The 19,725-nt window shown below is 48.0% G+C and overlaps 4 protein-coding genes and 3 non-coding genes across 7 annotated transcripts; 3 read left to right on the top strand and 4 right to left on the bottom strand.

Annotated features, from left to right (window-relative positions):
* Positions 1-267: 267 nt before the first annotated feature.
* On the bottom strand, positions 268-412 carry KY384_003394. Its single transcript has one exon. It is a non-coding gene; the product is annotated as a tRNA-Asp (tRNA).
* A 207-nt stretch (positions 413-619) lies between these two features.
* KY384_003393 lies at positions 620-766 on the bottom strand. Its single transcript has one exon. It is a non-coding gene; the product is annotated as a tRNA-Ser (tRNA).
* Positions 767-3,545: 2,779 nt separating this feature from the next.
* KY384_003392 lies at positions 3,546-3,690 on the bottom strand. The gene has a single exon. It is a non-coding gene; the product is annotated as a tRNA-Met (tRNA).
* Positions 3,691-4,886: 1,196 nt separating this feature from the next.
* KY384_003391 (uncharacterized protein) lies at positions 4,887-5,378 on the bottom strand (the record flags this gene model as incomplete). The annotated part of the gene is made up of 1 exon (XM_044811909.1): positions 4,887-5,378. One exon carries the CDS (start codon positions 5,376-5,378, stop codon positions 4,887-4,889), a length of 492 nt encoding a protein of 163 aa, XP_044671042.1.
* A 1,387-nt stretch (positions 5,379-6,765) lies between these two features.
* On the top strand, positions 6,766-11,052 carry KY384_003390 (putative NRPS-like protein biosynthetic cluster; the record flags this gene model as incomplete). The annotated part of the gene is made up of 8 exons (XM_044811908.1): positions 6,766-6,812; positions 6,863-7,100; positions 7,162-7,513; positions 7,604-7,729; positions 8,056-8,255; positions 8,450-8,787; positions 8,837-8,943; positions 9,023-11,052. The coding sequence occupies 8 exons, from the start codon at positions 6,766-6,768 to the stop codon at positions 11,050-11,052; spliced, it is 3,438 nt and encodes a 1,145-aa protein (XP_044671041.1).
* A 674-nt stretch (positions 11,053-11,726) lies between these two features.
* Positions 11,727-14,044, top strand: KY384_003389 (uncharacterized protein; the record flags this gene model as incomplete). The annotated part of the gene is made up of 3 exons (XM_044811907.1): positions 11,727-12,000; positions 12,093-12,503; positions 12,564-14,044. The coding sequence occupies 3 exons, from the start codon at positions 11,727-11,729 to the stop codon at positions 14,042-14,044; spliced, it is 2,166 nt and encodes a 721-aa protein (XP_044671040.1).
* A 1,854-nt stretch (positions 14,045-15,898) lies between these two features.
* Positions 15,899-17,942, top strand: KY384_003388 (uncharacterized protein; the record flags this gene model as incomplete). The annotated part of the gene is made up of 2 exons (XM_044811906.1): positions 15,899-17,723; positions 17,779-17,942. The coding sequence occupies 2 exons, from the start codon at positions 15,899-15,901 to the stop codon at positions 17,940-17,942; spliced, it is 1,989 nt and encodes a 662-aa protein (XP_044671039.1).
* Between the last annotated feature and the right edge of the window lie 1,783 nt (positions 17,943-19,725).

Here is a 19,725-nt window from a genome sequence, read left to right as displayed (position 1 = left end):
CAATGTGGTTTGAAAGATGCAGAAGCCTTAATGAAGCGTTGATCCTCAATTGTTGCTTTCGTGTTCTACATGCTGGCGCGGGTGGTCGCAGCAGAATGGATACTTGATATGAGCCAGGGCGGTGAGGCGAGGAAAAGGGCCTTCGATCCACCAATAATACAGAAATAAAAAAAGATTGAGAAGAAGATCTAGAGCTAGCTAACAACAGATAGAAGGCAGGTAAGCTCTCATCCTCTGCTGAGTTCCACAAAAGAAAAAAGAAAGTTCTGCCCAGACGAGGATTTGAACCTCGAATTTCTAGGGGTCAAAGTTGTAGGTTATACACCAGTGGCACAGGTGATCATAACGATCTGCAACACCCGAAGGCTGCGCTAATGATGTCCTGACGTGTTGCCATTTACACCACCTGGGCTTTGATAGCACGACGAGCGTATTATTGATATATCAACGTGCTTTTGATGGTACAGCTGGTGGGGACAAGATCACAGTGAATGTATAGAAGCTTCACGCCCAGGCGGAGAAGAAGAGAAACAAGAAACAAAGCACAGCAGAGACAGAAGGCCGAGAAGACGGTGAATGGTCCATTGAATTGCACTTTGGGAGGTGAAAAAAAAAATGTTGCTCAGACAAGGACTCGAACCTTGATCTTCGAGAAGCATTTGGCTTGCGGGCGCAGCCTCTTTGCTAGTAGTGATCACAAGGATCTGCAACTCCCGAAGGCTGCCTACTCTTCGCACCTGATGTGTTACCGTTACACCATCTGAGCTTGGTTATCAGAGTCTGAAAATAAATATATAAGTGCTTTTTGGGGCTAGGTTGGTGGTAAGGAGCTACTGCGTGAATCACACCAATGAGATCACAATGCTGCTTGAGAAAATCCCCGCTCGAGATTGGGAAGTGGAAAGCCCTCAGACGCGCACATCTCCTGGGGAAATAAGGAGAAATCCGACCAAAAAAATGAAGTGAGGATGCTCAGACAAGGACTTGAACCCTGATCTTTAGGAAGGAAGAGCCTTGTTCCATGACAGAAATGTGCCACAGTACTCAAGCTAGCAGTGACTATAATAATCTGCAACACCCTGAGGCTGCCTGCTTTTTGTACCTCATGTGCTACCATTGCATCACCTGAACTAAAAATCTGAATCTACAAAAAGCGCCTCCATACAATATATGATCTACACTCCTGGTTTGGACCCCGAGGTTTATGGGAGTTAAAAAAGAATGTCTGTCAATTGCCCAAACAAGGACTCGAACCTTGATCTTCAGGAGCACGGCTTCCACTGGCCGGTCACGACCAGTGGTTCCAAGCCAGCAGTGACCGCAGGGATCTGCAACGCTCGAAAGCTGCCTGCTTATAATCCTGACGTGCTACCATTGCACCATCTGAGCTTCGCTTTCAAAGTTTGAACATCGATTATAATACTTTGTGGGTTGCAATGCTGTTGAGGAGCTACGATGTGATTCACACCAATGAGACAGCAATCCTGTAAACTTGAAATCGGCAAACCGTCTCGAGAGCGAACCCTTTCGGACACGGGCATTGACCGCAAGCCAAAAAGGAAATGAAATTGCTCAGACAAGGATTTGAACCTTGATTGATAGGATCACAGTGTACCAGTGCCACTAGAAACCGTTACTACGCAGCGACCTTGAAGATCTGCAACACCCGAAGGCTGCCCGCGTCGTATATGCCTACCGTGATACCATTAAACCATCTGAGCTTAATGAAAGTTTCTAAATTGTACTCCATTATATATACATGGCAGACTGTTCGCTTCCTTGATTTCTCAGCGGTGGATGTGTACGGGTTGCCAGTGTAGAGCATGAATGGAGTATCGCTCTCAGATGATGCCCTTAACAGTGGAAGTGCAAGAAGCGAGGGGGAATCAGAATGGCTGCAAATTCGAATCGGCAAAAAGAGAAGCATACACGCTCAGACAAGGACTCGAACCCTGATCACTAGGAAGACAGGGTATCGGACGCAGCTCCTGGGCCCGCCTGACCCGCAGTGATCTCAAGGACCTGCAACACCCGAAGGCTGCCTGCAATTCTGACCTAATGTGTTACCATTACACCACCTGAGCTCGAATAAAAAGGTGCTCTTGGAATTTAATGATAAAGCATCTGCGGCAATATACAGGTTGAGCACCATCTCACTGGCGAATGACAAGATTCGTGACTGGTGGGATAGAAAGCGATCGAAAGCCACGAACGAGTGGGGAATGAAAGTGAATGAACCTGATGAGGAAGGAAAGGCCGAAAAATACTTCAGATATTTGAACAATATTGAATAGATCCTGATCTGTTGATCTTGCTACCAAGCGGTTTTCCATGTTGTATCGATTGCAAGCACATATGATTCTACCATTGTTGTGCCGACAAAGGCACCTCTCCGAAGATTTGCCAGTCCTCTTCATAATCAACGAGACTAAAGCACTGAAGGATGCAATTATCATGTGAGACCGTACGAACTCTATTGAACAACTGATCATCCACATGAGTCCGATTTCATAGATTCCGGCGGTCGAGCGCTCCCAATGTATGACGGCTAGCGTCTTCGCAAGCCTCAACATCGATTTCTGAATGCGATTCGAATGGGCGAAGAGATCATGATTGTCCAGAGGTCTCTTTGCCCCGATGCATTAATGAGGTGGGTTATCAGCTTGATGGAACCAGGCGCGGAGCCAACCAAAAGGTGTAAGCCCCGCTGCAGCTGCACGTCTCCGGAACTAGTGGCCTTCACCAATCGGTCGCCTAATTTGGAAAGGGGAGGGGCCGTGTGGCGAACAGAAGAGAAAAACGTCCCGCGAAGAGAGAGAAAAAAAAAAAAAGGCAAGAGTGCTCGAGAGGTAAAGCACCCCAATCCAGTGCTTTAGCCAAAACAGGGGTGAAAAAAAGAAAAATATATGATGCTCAAACAAGGACTCGAACCCTGATCTTTAGGAAACAGGTGAAAAGTCTCATCATACTACTAGTAATATGATGAGGCTTTTCATCGGTTCTGCAGTGATCACGAGGATCTGCAACGCCCTAAGGCTGCCCGACATATGTACCTAATGTGCTACCAGTTGCACCACCTGAGCTTGATGTTCTTCTCTCGTAAGTTGTAATATAAAACACGACCTGCAGGAATCTTGGAAGTGAAGAACGCGAAGGACACCAAAAGGGGCAAAAGGCCCAATATGAAAAGACAGGAAATTTGCTTAGACAAGGGATTGCAGCTTGATCGTCATAAAATTCGACAATCAGTTCCAATAGGACCTGAGGGCAAGTGGTCACAAGGGTCTGCAACGCCCGAAGGCTGCTCTGCCTGCCTGTCTTTCGTCCCTGATGTGTTACCGTTACACCATCTGGGCTGAAAACCCAATGATGTATTCAATTAGATCAACTATTGTCGATGAGCCAGCAATTATGATGACGGGCCGGTCTGATTGGTGGACATAAAACTAGGATATTTGACAGCCAGAGACCAAGATAACCTAAAGCCCAAGCTTTCTATCAGCCTCAAATCCCCCCTCCTCCTTCCGAAAAATGTAAAAACTAATTGCTCAGACAAGGACTTGAACCTTGATCATCAGGACACTTCCCAGGCCCCCAACGACCCGGGGGGCAGTGGTCGCAAGGACCTGCAACACCCTAAGGCTGCCTGCCGTTATGTACCTGATGTGCTACCAGTTGCACCACCTGAGCTTCTTGTCACAGAGATACAGAATCTGAACTTTTATCATTACTCTCCAGGCAACACGACTCGCAAGAGAATGAACAAACACAGTCTACCAGAAGCATCTCGAGCCCCACCATGCACTTAAAAGCAGCCGCCTTGCGAAGATGGAGCAGGTATGATGGGCATAATTCACGAATTAATGATGAAGTATTACAATCCTCACTGCGAAGCAACATTCGTCCAAACAAAGTTCCATACGCACGAAAATGTCTTCCAACTTCTCACACCCGACATTCGATATTTGATCTCCTCCCCCGCCTTTTTGGCCATCATCTGCAATCTTCCTAAATTCGCAAAAATTCATTTAATCCAAATTTCTCTATCAGAGCCGACATCGAATGCCCCCCCTCCTCCCCTCCCCTCCTCCCCTCCCCTCCTCCTTTCCTTCCCCTTCCCCTAACCCAACAAAACCTCAACAACCTGCGCCCCAACAATATCCTCCGCCGCACGAATAGGATATCCCCCGGCGGTAGCCACAAACAACGTATCCTGATCCTTTGCCCCTCCTCCGCGAGCAAAAGCACACCCACACCCCTCAGCAATGTCATTACTATCAGCCCGTCCCGCCACCTCTTCCTGCGCCCCCAACCCCCCACCCCTCCAGTGGTAAGATCTACTCTAACGATACTGTTTCCCCCGGCAGTAGTGACATAAGCGAACTCCCCCGCCGCGTCGAGCGCGAAGTCGTCGAATACGTATACCGCGGTTTGTGCGGCGCTTAGGGTGGGTGGGGGTTGGCAGTGGGCTATGATCTCTACCTCCCCATTTATTGCTGCTGTATCGAGAGAGATTGGGAGGGAAAGGCGGCCGAAGAGACAGGCTGCTTCGTTGGTGAAGTAGAGTGTTGCCTCTCCTGGCGTACTATTTGTTAGAGAAGAAGGGGAAGGGGGAGGGGGAGGGGAGGGGTGATGGATCTGGATCCCATTGATGCCCAAACCTCTGCCGTTCGGTGGGAGGAAATAAGGCGAGGAGAGAATGACGCGGGATTCGCCTGTTAGAGTGGATATGGAGGTTATGGTGCCGGCTAGGGAGTCTGCGGCGAGGATTGTGGTGGGGTTGAGAGTTGTGAGGCCGTTGGGGAAGAGCATGTGGGGGAGCAGGGTTAGGAGGGAGACCTTTGGTGAGGATGGGAGGGGGGTAGAGAGGGGTGAGTCGACAAGTCTTAACTGGGGTGGAGAAGAGCTGGCCGTGCTGCCGGGGGGTTTTGGGCGGACGTGGTGGGTGATGTGTGACTTGTGGGGTTCCAGGACAAGGTGTCAATTTCACGTGACGTATTTGTCCCTGAGCTGTTGGGCTGGTTGAAGTCAAAGCTGTAGATCGCTGTGCTGTTGGCTTCGCAGTGTGGGCCGCCTGTCAGGTCAAGGTTTCGAACGATGATGACTTGAAAAATGTCCGGGGAGGACTCTGTGATGCCAAGGGGGTTTTCGTCTGGATAGAAGCGGTGGACAAGGGTGCTCTGGCGTGTGGTGGGGTTGATCGAGAATACTTCGGCTGAGAGAATGGATGTGACTAGAATGTCGCCATTTGAGCGAACTGCGATGTTCTCGAGCCAGGTGCCGTTCTTGTATTGGTAGATCAGGTCGGTGGGGTAAAGAGCTTGAGATATCGAGGTGCAGATAGCAAGCAGCAGTATCGTGATTACATGTAGAGCCATTGGGAGCGATGTACCTCGGATTTCGATGGCTAGCAAGAGAGTATCTGTCGTAAATCGCAAGCAATATGACGGTGATGAAGGGCACAGGCATGTGGACTATGAAAGGGTTTATATGGCTTTCGCTATCGATCATATTGCACGTGGGCCCACTGGTTCCGAAATAAGACAATGAGGTGGCACAAGTCGGGATGCACGGTAGTTGATGCACGAAGTTGTTCGTTTTTGGCTGGACCTGCTTGCATTGCCTTATAACATCAATTCTCACTTCCCTTTACCCGCCACCACTCAACTCAGGACGTAGAGTCGATACGGTATAGGAAGGAGCGATCAAGCTCGAATTCGTCTGTCGTTAAGCAAAATAAAGCCCTGAGTGCTTGTCCCGTATTGGTAAGATCCCGCGTGAGCAATTGCATAATTCGATTTTCCAAGCTCTAAGCGAGGTGGGCTTCGCTTACGCTTCGTGATGAGCATGATTCAATGTTGCTACCTGTAAAAAGCGAGAAGCAATATCAACTTGCCGGTCCATTCCATGCGGCGGCAACCGAAACTACGCATGTTCGTTCCTGAACCGGTCTCGGCAAATGAATGGTAGATACTGGGGTGGCAAATGCTTGATTGCCTGTGTAGTATGAAGTGACTCGTTTTCGATATGCATGAGATGTCTTGAGGCGATTGTTGCTTGAGTACGACGCTGTATCTCGCGAGAAAGATGAGTCTAGCCACGTAAAGATTTGTGTGTGACGCAGACGCAGCGTTCAGAAACAAGACGGTAATAGAAGCGTGTGATGTAACTGTACTCTCCATAAGCATTCCTTACCTACTGAGAACAGCACTGGGCTCAGATATCTTTCCACGGGTAACGCGTTGATACGATCAATCAACAAGCCACGAAAGTAGTACAATGTATAGCTTACGACCTTCAACCATAGCCACGGAATTGAGGTTATGTCTCTGTTTCTCTCTCTCTCTGATAGATCCGCGGAGGAGCCATGAAGCAGCACGCGCGTTGAAGATGCATGGCATGATTGCTTTGCAATTCTCTTGTAGGACGTGACGAGGGTGAGTTCAAAAGTGCGCTTGCTAATTGTACAATCATTAGAGAACTGAACCCATTTGCTGAGGCCCTCTGCTCATGTTGGCTCGAACTTCCCCACAAGTTTTGCTGAACCTGGAGAGAGGTCGGCTATTGTAGCCATTTAGGATCCCGTTGAGTAGTGGCTGACTAGCTGCTCGGCTAATCCTTCCAGATAGTGCTATTGTGTCTCCGATAGCGCTTTGCCAAGACTTTATATGCTCCACAAGCCGATGAGTCTTCAAACTATCATGGCACAAAACAAAATCCCAGCGACTTTTCAATCAGGTAACTAAGGACTTTGAGCGCTAGATCATGGCACAATTACCAGACCCAACTGTAGACCTGGATTGGTCGGGCTAGTAAGTTCATACTCTGAATAATCTTTCCAACGCTGACTTGAGATTCTCAGTGTGGGCTCCATCCAGGAAATATTCGCCCGCAATGCACAACAACATCCCGACCGAGTTTGTGTGATCGAAACGAAGTCGTCCACTACTCCAGAGCGGATATTTACATACCAACAAATCTTCGAAGCGAGTAATTTGCTAGCACATCATCTTCATGAGAAGGGTGTCAGCAATGGCGATATTGTGATGCTTTACGCCCACCGGAGTGTGGACCTTGTTGTTGGTATCATGGGGATTCTGGTGCGTATCTTCACGCTCCATTCCTATTCGTATACTCATTGCATCGTTTTCTTTTGACCAGGCTTCGGGAGCGACCATGAGTGTTCTGGATCCCTTGTATCCGCCTGCGCGGCAAAAGATCTATCTTGAGGTCGCGCAGCCCCGCGCGCTTGTCAATCTCAGCCGAGCGACTGCCGAGGCTGGTGAACTGGCACCTCTCGTGCGAAGCTACATTGATGATGAGCTTGATCTAAAAGCCGAAGTGCCAGCTCTGCAGATCGATGACAAAGGCGTTCTCTCCGGCGGCTTTGTTGATGGTAAAGACATCCTCTCAGAGGTGAGAGCGAAGGCGTCGGCACCACCGGACGTGCTGGTCGGTCCTGACTCCAATCCTACCTTGAGTTTCACCAGCGGAAGTGAAGGAAGGCCTAAAGGTTTGCTGACTCCTTGTCATCACACCCACCAGAGGGGAATGTGCTCTTCTAATCGTGTTCTCATGACCGCTGATACATGAACATCATTAGGTGTCCTTGGCAGGCACTTCTCTCTTGCCTACTACTTCGACTGGATGTCACAAAGGTTTTCTCTCAGTGCTCAGAGTAAATTCACCTTACTCTCTGGTATAGCACATGACCCTGTTCAAAGGGATAGTAAGTCCTACCTTGGCAGCATTTCCCCCACCCAGCCTTGTTCGTGAAAGCAGTTTTATACCTTCTTTTGACTTTTTCAAAAACCGTGGGTCTCGCAGAGTTTGGGCACAGCTTTGAGCCCCAAACTTGTTGAGGGTCAATTATGGAACCACTTCACTGTGAGAATGACATTCCGAGGGTACTAGACACTGTCTGTGTTTTTCAAAAGAAAGATATTCCTGCTGTACGGTCATTAAAATCCACAAAAGTGAATTTTGATAGGCTGTTACAAGCCAAGCGATGCTTTTGAGTATCTTATATGTGCCATCAATACTGACGGTAGTCAGTTTTTACACCTCTTTTCCTTGGAGCCTCCTTACTGGTGCCATCCCGGGAGGACATACAGCACGAGAAGTTAGCCGAGTGGATGAAGATTCATGAGCCGACCTGCACCCATCTAACGCCAGCTATGGGGCAAATACTTGTTGGTGGCAGCACGGCCGAATTTGAATCCCTGCAGGCGGCTTTCTTCGTTGGTGACGTGCTTGTAAGCATTGCCCTCAAGACGACTAAGTAGCCTTTTTAGCACGGCTTACGTCTATATACAGCTCAAGAGAGACTGTAGGGCCCTTCAATCGCTGGCCAGGAATTGCCGCATAATCAATATGTATGGGACTACAGAAACTCAAGTAATTCCCCCAGATCCTCCTTTTTGGGCTGGCAAAGACTAAAATGAATAAGCGTGCCGTGAGTTACTATGAAGTCCCGAGCCTAGCTACGGATCTGCACGCCCTAGATAAGCTTGGTGATACTATTCCTGCAGGCCGAGGTATGAAGAATGTGCAGCTCTTGGTAGTCAACAGAGAGGACCGGACAAAGATGTGCGCCATCAACGAGATTGGGGAGATATATGTCCGGGCGGCCGGCCTTGCGGAAAGGTATTTGGGTGATCAGACCTTGAATGACAAGAAGTTTGTTATAAACTGGTTTTTGCCGAGGGAAAAATTTGTTGAGGCTGACGCGGAAAATGACAAGGCTGAGCCTTGGCGAAGATATTACAGAGGACCGCGCGACAGAATGTATGTTGGACATTGGGTGTCCTGAACCCTTAATCTAATCAAATTATAGGTATCGGACCGGGGACCTTGGAAGATATACCGAGACTGCTGACGTTGAGTGCACTGGACGAGCTGACGATCAAGTTAAAATTCGTGGTTTTCGAATAGAGCTGAACGGTATGCCTTCGCTCCGATTCCAGGGCCAATTCTAGACCCAACAAGCCTTCCATCTTCTGTGGACTAATATTTGGGTCAGAAATCGATAGTAATCTCAGTCAGCATCGGCTAGTTCGCGACTGCAAGACTCTGCTAAGGCGCGACAAGTTTGAAGAGCCGAAATTGGTGAGCTATGTGGTACCCGAAATGAAAATATGGCCAGATTTCTTGAAAGAAAGAAACCTTAAAGACATACAAGATCGGGGTATTGAGGATGGTCCAGTACGATACTTTCAACATCGGTTCTCAGCAATGCAAGATGAGCTTCGACACCACTTGCAAGGACGCCTTCCGGATTACGCTCGTCCGTCAATTCTTGTTGCTCTAGAGAAGCTCCCACTCAATCCAAATGGAAAGGTGGATCGAAATGTGTTACCAGCTCCTGACGTTGCAGAGCGAAAACAAGAGGCCACTGCTGAAGAGCTGCAAAGATGGGAGAAATACACACCTACTGAGCGGGCGGTGGCGACTCTATGGGCCGAAATAGTCAGCGGTCTTAACGCGAAGAAGATTTCGCCCGAAAACGATATTTTCCAACTTGGGCTTCATAGTTTGCTTGCCCAGCAGCTGCTTCTTCGGGCTAACAAGCAACTCCAAGCGAACATCTCTATCAATGTACTTTACCAATATCCTACGTTGGCTGAGTTCAGCAAACAAATTGACCGAAGGCTTGTTTCTACCAATGGCACGAATGGCACCCATGTTTCTGAAGAAGAGCAATCCTACGCTAAGGATAAAGATGATCTACTGGAGGACTTCCCAAAAAGTTTCCAAGCTCCGCAGCCAGCCGGACTGCGGACGTCCGCCGAAACTGTGGTGTTCCTGACAGGCTGCACTGGCTTCGTAGGCAGCTACATCGTCAAAGATATCCTCGAAAGAAGTAACACTAGACTCATCGCTCTTGTCAGAGGTGTAAAGGACGCGAAAGCTGGTCTGTCCAGATTACGGCGCTCCTTACAAAGCTACGGTCTTTACAACGACAGATGGGAATCGAAGCTGAGCGTCGCGCTGGGCGACATCTCCAAGCCCCAGCTAGGCCTACCTCACGAAGAATGGACGAGACTATCCGAAACGGTCGATGTCTCAATTCACAATGGCGCTATTGTTCACTGGGTGAAGCCCTATCAAGATATGCGCGCCTCCAATGTTCTCTCAACTCTGGAACTCCTTAATCTATGCAACATCGGCAAACCTAAGATCTTCACTTTTATCAGCTCAACAAGCGTCCTAGATGCCCCTCACTACACTTCCCTCCCTCCTCATCAGCCCGTCCAAGAATCCGACGACCTTCTCGGCAGTAGCACCGGGCTCGGAACCGGCTACGGCCAAACAAAGTGGGTCTCCGAGCAGCTCGTCCTTGAAGCCGGTCGTCGCGGCCTCTGCGGCTCTATCGTCCGACCGGGCTACATCCTCGGTGATAACGTCACCGGCATCTGCAACACCGACGACTTCCTCATTCGCATGCTGAAAGGTAGCCTGCAGCTCTCCTGCCGCCCCGCAATCACTAATACCATAAATTGCGTCCCCGTCAACCACGTTGCGCGCGTTATCGTAGCTGCGGCTTTCAATCCCCTGCCCAACGTTGGGGTGAGCGTCGTGCACGTCAACGCCAACCCGCGCCTCCGCATGCAGGAATTCTTGGGGTTATTACAACGATATGGGTACGATGTCCCCGAAGTCAGCTATGAGACTTGGAAGCAGAGGCTGGAAGCGTATGTCTCTGCGGGCGCGGTGGGGCAGGAGAGAGATCAAGAGCAGTTGGCGCTGATGCCGCTGTATCATTTCTGCGTGAATGATTTGCCGGGGGATACGAAGGCGCCAGAGTTAGATGATAGGAATGCTAGGGCGGTATTGGGGAAGGACGTGGAACTTTGGGGCGGGGAGGAGGTGAGAGAGGAGTATGGGATTGATGAGGAGGACGTAGGAAGGTATTTGAGGTATTTGATCGAGATTAAGTTTCTTGGCCAACCGAAGAAGGAGAAAGGGAAGAAATTGCCAGAGATACAGCTGGGGGAGGAGGTCAGGAAAGCGATGGGTGGGATGGGAGGACGAGGTGGAGTGGTTGTGTGAAGGGTGGAAATGCTTGTGTTTGAAGTATCTCAAAAGTCTGGAGCAGTTTCGAGCCCAGACAGGACTATCAATGGCAGGACCAGGAGTTTGACAGGTGGCTGAGAGGTCAAAATAGACGTTTAGCGATGTACAATATTTGAATAAAAGTTTATCAAGCCCACTCTTATTAATATATAGAGGGATTCGTCGAGCTTTGACAGAAGTTTTGGTGGGAAATTATCTCCGAATCTTATCTCCTGGTGGGGAACTTCATAATATTCCTAGCTATGAGTTGAGGTCGTTCATTTGCTCATCTCGCGGGTTGTCCACCAAACGATTGACCACGCTGGTCTGAAGGAGGAAGCCATATAAAGATGAGTTTTGGGAGAGCCCCATCTTGCAAAATATCAGATGCGGCTGTCGTCTCGACCAAAAAAGTACGACATTAGCATGAGTCTGATTTTTGATTCGAGGCAGGTTTTGCCTGCCTTCCAGCCAATGTACGCACACAAAGGGTCCAAATAGCCTGGCCAAGGGCGTAGTCGGTATTGAGTTAGATCCACTTAGAGGTGGGAGCTGCTAGTGTGGGTGACAAGGCTGAAGAATCTAATAGTGGGGAGCGTCGTCTCTCCTACGGAAGGCAGTGAGACAAGTAATGCTGAGCGAAAGACTTTATCTAACCAAGATATCTGGCTATGGAGTCTGCTTCTGACATCTTCCGAGAAAGATTACGATGCAGAGAATGTGCAGCTGCTGGAAATGAATGCCTGTACAGCGCACAAGACAATCGAGGTGATTGCGATCTGTGCCGAAACAGTGGCATCAAATGCGTCTGGGATGACACAACTGAAGACAACTTGTACGATGAGTGTATTGTACTTTTGGGCCCAAGTGGCTCTGGCAAGACGTCATTCATAAATCTTTGCGTTGGCGAAGACGTGCTTAAAGTAGGGCATGATCTAGGTGCTGGTAAGCGTACATTGTCGCCGATAAATCATACAGCCTAATGATTAGTACAATAGAGACAACAGAAATTTCAACGGTGAAACTTCAATTCCAAGGCCGCATGATCCACCTGGTGGACACCCCGGGTCTCGACGACACAAACCAGGATGATGTTCAAAAAGCAATCTCTTCGTACTTAATTTGGGCGCGTCAAAAGAGAAAGCAGGAAATCTGTCTCATCTACTTCCATCCCATTGACTGTTCACGAATGACCTCCAACCTGGTGAAAAGCTTCCGGTTGTTCAAGAAGACAATGGAAGAGAACCACATATCGGCCGCCGCGATTGCAATAACAAAATGGCATTCTACTATGGGTAAAGTCTTTAAGAAACGGGAAGAGGAGCTCCGTGCTGGGCTTTGGGAGTCTCTGTTGGGAAAAGGATTGAAAGCGGTACGGCTTTACGGGAAGCAGCAAGATGCACACCGTCTTTTGGAGCTGCTTCCGCCTTCGAAACTCGAATCTAGAAGTATATGCTCTTGCTTTTCCAACGTTAGTTCCGGGGGCTAAAGTATGTACAGGTAAAAAGAGTCAAAGGCGAGTCCTCGGGTAGACTTCAAAGGCGATAGTATTGACGTGTCTGATGCTCGAGACAGCTTCATGTCCTACTCGGCTCGTGTTCCGGATTCCAGTGCCAGGCCTGTATCTTCCAGCGATGACTCTGAGGGCGACGCAGAACTCAAGTCGCATGTGGCCCGCGTCCAAGCTAGGAAAGCCAGAGAAACGCCGCGAAAAGGGATCCCCGACTCAGACGATGTTGAAATTATACAGCCAATCAGCCTTCAGCGTCAGGTAGAGCATCAGGGTCGTCTAGAGCTAGCCGATCAATTGTACAAGAATAGCCTGTTTGCAAACCTCAAGAGCAGCACAAGATTTCTAAAGGTAAATAGCCAACTTCATCAGGGCATATACGACAAGATCAAGCCAAAGACAGACCCAGATTGGAATCCTAGACAATATCTACCTACTACGAAGGGGCCATTCCCGGTTGTGCTTGACCGCTTGACCTTGGAGTCACAAGATCTTCTTTTCAAGCCAAACGTTGGATATGAGATGCGTGTAAGATTATTTCCACACCTAATGTTGGTTCGGAACATCGCCACTTTAGTAGATCAGAATCTCACCAGAATGGAGGAGGCTCTACTACTAAAGAGCACATTGAGCGCTATCGTGCTATCTCTGACAGCACCCGGCGTAGTGGAACTGAGACGCATTGAGCTAACGCTAGTCCGGTCGCTCTTGAAGTCACTAGAGAAAGCAGCAATCGTATTTCACTCAGGACCCTTTGGCTTGGACATATTGAAAGCATTAGATCAGGCCGGAAAGCATTCATGTGGTATATTGCGACCTTTTCTACCGTCGGTGGGATGGGAGATTGACCGTTATCTCAATTGGAGCGATGAATTATCTAATAATTTCCTCGACTCAACGTGGATTCAATCGAACTCGGAAGATCTTCTTCAGCATATGCTCAGAGCCCTAGGGTTCTGTTTCGCTAGCCTTGAAAGGTTGGATTTGGCTATACTCTCGTATCAAGGTGCACACACAGCAGAGCTGCGGGAATCATTCTGTCTACCCACACCGGGTATCATTCGACTACATGGCGTGGAAGTACATGTGGATGTCTATTTTCCTCGCGGTTTCATGATGCTTCTTCCGTTGAAGTGCCCAGCCCCCTTCCTTGATTTTCGCAAGGTGTGGGTGTTTTGTGAACATGAGGAATCAAGCACAGACACCTTCTACCTCTCAACGGATATTGAGACATTTGCAGATGTATGGGGTCCCGTCTGGAAGGTCCCACATCCGACGGATCATAGCCTAACCATCAGATACAACTTGGTGGGCGGTTCAATCATGCCTTGGCCTGCGGACAGAGTTCGAAATCCAGCCCCTGCAGAAAACCAGCGTCTTTGTCATTGGGTCAGCAACTTCGACTCCTTCGAGAAATCTGACACATCTTCGACAAATTCCAGTAAGCTGCGCAGTGCCCCAGATCGTCGCGCTATGTGACGCTAATATTTCTTTAGGCAGTGCTTCAGATAGTGGATCCGACGAAGACCTTTCAATATACGTAAAAAAGGAGGTTTCTTTTGACGGTTCCGAGACTCTTCTTATTGGCGCGAATGAAAGCTTGCGGTTGCGATGGAGAAAGTGTCATTGCTCTCCCGACTTACTTAAAAGATATCTCAAAGAGGCTGATTGTTTGAGTCACTCGAGAACCTCAAAAGCATACAAATATGTCGATGCGCGGCAGAATTCGCTTGTAATTGGCAGCCATGGTGTCCAGGTTGGGCTGCATCAAGTATACAAAGACGTTAAAGAGACATCTGTGAAGATGGATATTTTGAGTCGGTGGGAAAATGAACCGCATTCTCGTGATCCTCGAGAGTTTGAAAACTTTTGGGGCGTCGTCGTTTCTCTGTGTACGATGAACGCACGACGCGTTCGTCTGACCGAGCTGCTGGGGGAGACTAGCGTGCAATCTTTGTTGAGACAGTTCCGCTGGTCTGACGAAACCCCAGAGTATTCAAGTCGAAGATGGCATGATTTTCGCAATGCTCTCCTAAGCTCAGACCCCCGAGCTCTGGGAAATCTTTGGGATAACAACCCCACTTGGAGGGATGAGCTTGGTGTCGCCCTTCTGATCTGTTTACGCATTCTTGCCCAGACGGGCTTCGACGAAAACAGGCAGGAATTCAGCATGTTGTGGCTTCCGCCCAGCTGCCATGGACCCAGGCGAGTGACGATCAAATCCCATGACCAGAAATGGACAAACGTTCTTAGAGATAGCACATACTCCATGACCGTTGCCGTGCTCGTCGATGACAAGCTGGGCCATGGGCCACGGTGCGGGCATCAAGATGAGCGATGGTTTCGCGACCCTTCGATTCTGGAGACAGCTATATCCATAAACAGCAGCTTACAGTCCGCAATCGGACTCAAATCTGTTAGTGATAACAGCGATAAATGTGACTGGATGATCAGAGCAGATGGTATTCCTTGGAAACAGGTATGGCAGGTAAGCAGTCTAGATGACAATTCCTACTTCCGGATAGGGCCCCACGTTCGACTCGAAGTCCTAACACATCTGTCACAATGGCATTTACTTCTCAGCGTGAATATCGTCAAAAGAGCAATCCTTCGCGACGTGATTGGCATGAGCCCGAGCGAGCGTCTGAGACATCAGGAATATACTGATGAGGGGGCAGAGTCTGTCAGTGTCAGACCAATTCCGGTGCACATTATCTCCTGAGGAAAGAGACATCACACGATGATACAGAATACTTCGTACAAGTGGGAACATATCACGATCAACAAGAATTTAACGACAGACTAGATATTTATTTTCATAAACTAAATATCTAACTTTCTACTTCCACTTTATTATAGTTATAAAGGTATACACTAATTTAACATAGTATATTATATAATCTACGTTTTAATAGCTACATAGCTGATCAATTGATGTACTTTATATATATGCAATACTATCCATTACGTTTCTACTGCTTTCTCGCGCCTATCCCCACTAAGTGAATGTACTTCGCCACCCGAGCTCGTATCATGCACGTTATGACGGGTGAATGTGCCCGCATGTGCCCGGGTCTACTTCACCGCCTTTGCAGAGATATCTGCAGCCGAAGTGCTTCCCCTCTTCTGATTCTTCGAATCACACCATTGACTTTGGTGGCTTGATCCCAAGGCTTGTCACAGAGTCATAAACTCACAATTCTTTTCCTATGACTCATACCATACTTTGAACTTTGAAAAGCGATTCCCACAAAGTCTCTGCATTCTTGTTCCATCATTGACATACCATCATCTCATCTTCTTTCACTACAACCTCATTAGCAACCTCACGCAATGGGCTCGGAGCGTATTGATCCGGCAAAGCACTTCTTTCAGGGTAGAAAGCCCGGGCCAGGCCCTTTGAAAGACGACGACATTGACTCAACACTTGGTGGTTTGCTTGGTAAAACGTTTCCATCATGCTGCCCTCCGGGTGTTCAGCCAAATACCAGGATCATAGCTATCTGTGGTATAGCCGACTGGGTTAATAAGCATACAGTCACCGATATTCCTCCACCTGTTCTCAAAATTCAGGTCAAGAGCCCCGTCAAGAATGTACTCTTGAAGAGCAAGGATTTTTTCTCAAAGTCGCGTCGTGATGAGAGGAAGGAGTTGAAGGTCGCTAAGGATTCACAGACGACGCAAAGAGGCATGGCCTCTCCGCACCACGATGGGTGGTTCTTTTCGGATCTTTTCTTATTTTACCAGTTATTTGAGGGTGTAGGTTCAAACCAATTGTGGTTCACCTGTGAGTCACCAAGCCGATTAGTTGCCAAATACGACAAGTACTTGCACGGTGGTCCGAATGATCGGCGAGTTGTGATGGAACAAGTACACTTGGACGCAGTCCGCCAACAAGGCAATTTCAGGGTGTCTTCGAGGGGAGATCTTCTTGAAGATTTCTTGAGAACACTACGTGGGGAGTTCCAACTCGCTCAAGAATTGAATCAACCTGTCTTACTTCTGATCTTTGGACATGGAGACATGGATACTTATGGCGTTTGCATTGGAGGAGAAACGGACGAGGAAAGCGCGCCTCGTCTCAGGGTTGAGACACTCAAGAGTATGCTAAGTAAGTTCGATATCTCGGTCACGTTAATGATGACCTCGTGTCACTCTGGTGGATGGCTCTACACGCCAGACCTGAACGTCTCTGGGCTGACATCAGCTGGACCGGGCCAAGAGTCATTCTCATGGCCAAACACAGTGGGTGGTAGAGCTCATGGCTCCTTGTGGGCCACAGCCGTCACCTATGCTTTGATCAAATTTGAAGATGAACGTCTCACCCAGCCCAATCCGTTGCCCCAGAAAGGTTTTGTTGATCCTGAGTTGACCCAGACGTCAAGTACTTTTGCCAACTTGTCCCGGGTCATCCGAGAGACTCTCATTCACGATGTCGCCTCAAAGACGTACCAACACCAGGTACGTTTTGCCGCACAAGACGATGCTTGGGAAGACGAGTGGAGAGCACGCTCTGGAATCCCCTTGGTAGATTTTCGTCATCGATGGACTTCGCTACAACAAGTCTCTGGGCCCAATGTCTGGGGCGACAAGTCTATGAAAGCTAACGCACCGAAACATCAAGACTCTACGCCTGGTTATTACAATTGCAAGCATGAACTCAACGAAGCACAAGCACGTTCGATTGTGGCGGACCTTGCAGAAGCGTATATGAGCAGCTTCCCAGGACGAGACGAGGCTGGGTCAAACCACACCGCACATGCTCTAGCAAAGCAAATGATCTCGAAAGAACCGATGAGCAACGGTGAGGTCAGAGGGGTGAACAACACTCTACGTCACCGGATGGATAAGATGAAAGTGGCAACAGCGATTGTCCAAGCACTCGGGGTGGATTTCCCTAACTGTGAAGACTTCAGCGTCGAGCAGTGGCAAGAAGACATATGGGCGGAAGGAAGTGGGAAAGGAAAGGGTAAAGCCAACCGGCATCCTAAAGAGGAGCTTTTCTACTCCCTATTTCGCCAAATTGTCGATTCGCAGCTTTTGCCTCCTCAGGACAATCAACTCAGCTATCCGAAAGCAGAACGCTACCTTGCGATTGCATTTGTCGAGAAGTTCGAAGTGGATGAAGCGAGGAGAATGATTGAAGTTATGAAGAGAGGTAAGTCAATTGGGCCCTCATGTATATCACCGAATGTTCTAATCAGTGCGTCTAGGAAAGGACACTTGGATCCAGGATCTAATGGCATTGATTCGAAACGAACGACAAGTTCGTCAAGCCGCCCGACAACATTTTGAGACTCTGGGCAAACGCCTTCGGTCTCCATCTCCACGCAAACGTGGACCGATCCCTTCTTTTGGACAACTCACCATCGACTAGATCAGGAGGTCGGAGATCATTGAAAAATGAATAAACGTGCATGGATTTCTCTAAATGCGAGGCGTCGGCGATTCAACACACCGAAAGCTTGAGACTACAGACTACACCTCAATTCAACAAGTATGATTTTCTACAAAGGTATGAGAAAGACTTCGGTCCAGTAGAAAGACTGTAGCATAGAGACAGATTATTACATAGCCCATCAATGATACAGATACATGTATCGATAGAATTAGACAAAGAAAGAAAGTGTGGACCGTCTTGAGATAAGTGGAGACCAAGAGATAGATTGTATTGTTATCTCCAAAGCACAGATCATAGTGCCTGGCTTTGGTCAAATTGCTTTGTCATGATCCCTGTGTGGTTGACTTGGAAAGGAGAGTTTACAACCTTGAGTAACATCTATTGCACAGAAGTATTGATCTTCTCTCAACTCTTTGCCATAGAAAATCAAAGAAGTACAGCATGAAGTACAGACATCTACTTGCTTGTTGAGCCGTTCCTTCATCTTTTGATTGTCTAGCTTTTGCTTTTCACTTTCCGCTTTAAGCTTGTCCCCATTATGCTAGGATATGTTAGTAAAAGCTGAAAGATAAGGTCTTGCTAAAAGGACCTTTAGTTCTCTGTATTCTTTCACTTTTTTTTCGAAAAGTAGAGTAATGTGCAATTTTTCACGATCTTTAGGCATAGCTGCTTCCACTCGTTCTTGGTATATTGACATCGTTCTATCTTTATACGTAGGTACTAGATCAAGCCTTGGTTTCTTCAGTACTGGATCTGGTATCTGGGTAAAATGTGCTTTCCGCTTCAGTGGGGTAGAAAATATCTGTAATACTGTGGGTATCAGTATTGACAGGAGCATTCCTACACTGTCATTATCTTCACAAGTTTCCTTACAAAATATCACTATAAAACAGCTCACATCACCTCCAAGCCATAACTCCACCTCGATTCAAGGACATAGACATGGAATGCAGAGGTTGAGAGTGCAATTTTGAGCATGAGACCACTGACTAGTCAAATCAATTCACACTCATAACATTTCGACCAAGAAGGAGGAACTTTTTCTCGGCTATCCTATGGAGTGGTTTTTCGCCAGAACATCATGACCTAGGAGCCATGGTCGGATGTAGACTTCAACGATTTATTGTATGAAAAATGGATCCTTCCTTCCAGATCTTGTAAACCTGACTGTCTCCACGTTCATCAGGATCTCCAAAACGGAGCGTTGGAATGCCTTTCGTTCTGATCGGTCCATTATCTAACAGCATGGAATAAGTCAAAGAGAGATGTAAAATCCGCAGATAGCTCGATGAATCGACTTTCTGGTTGGCGATAGGTTCTTTCAGCAGCGTTATGTCATCGAAGTTCCTGTTTTGGGGCCGTTACGTCCGCGCTCGATGCTTCGAGACTCACTACCCGTGGTGCAGGAGTTTGCTTTCCTAATACCTAATCTCAAAATACAAAGAATGATTGTCAATTTGTTCGCGTTGGAAAGTCTCGCTGATTTGATCTTGCTTCTTGTGCAAAAATCTCCAAACGTCCTTCCTTCTGCGATAGACTATGCATTACTATCAATGCATCGCTCCTTCCTCAAAGGAGCTTCGACAAGATAGACGCTTTTCGTGCGTTTCTCGCTTGATTGGAAGACATATCGTAGCATCCCGGCCTGGTTTTGAGACATTTCTTTATCAAGACAGACAGAAATACGACCAGCAATTCATCTCCGGTAAGTCTTTCGCGAAGCTCGCAAGAGAAGGACTCAGCCGATATTTGAATGCTT

Source organism: Bacidia gigantensis (genome assembly GCF_019456465.1).
Source record: "Bacidia gigantensis strain McMullin 20006 chromosome Unknown contig_180, whole genome shotgun sequence".
Classification (NCBI taxonomy): Eukaryota; Fungi; Ascomycota; class Lecanoromycetes; order Lecanorales; family Ramalinaceae; genus Bacidia; species Bacidia gigantensis.
The sequence above is the reverse complement of the archived record's forward strand: the minus strand, read 5'-3'. Positions and strand labels throughout refer to the sequence as shown.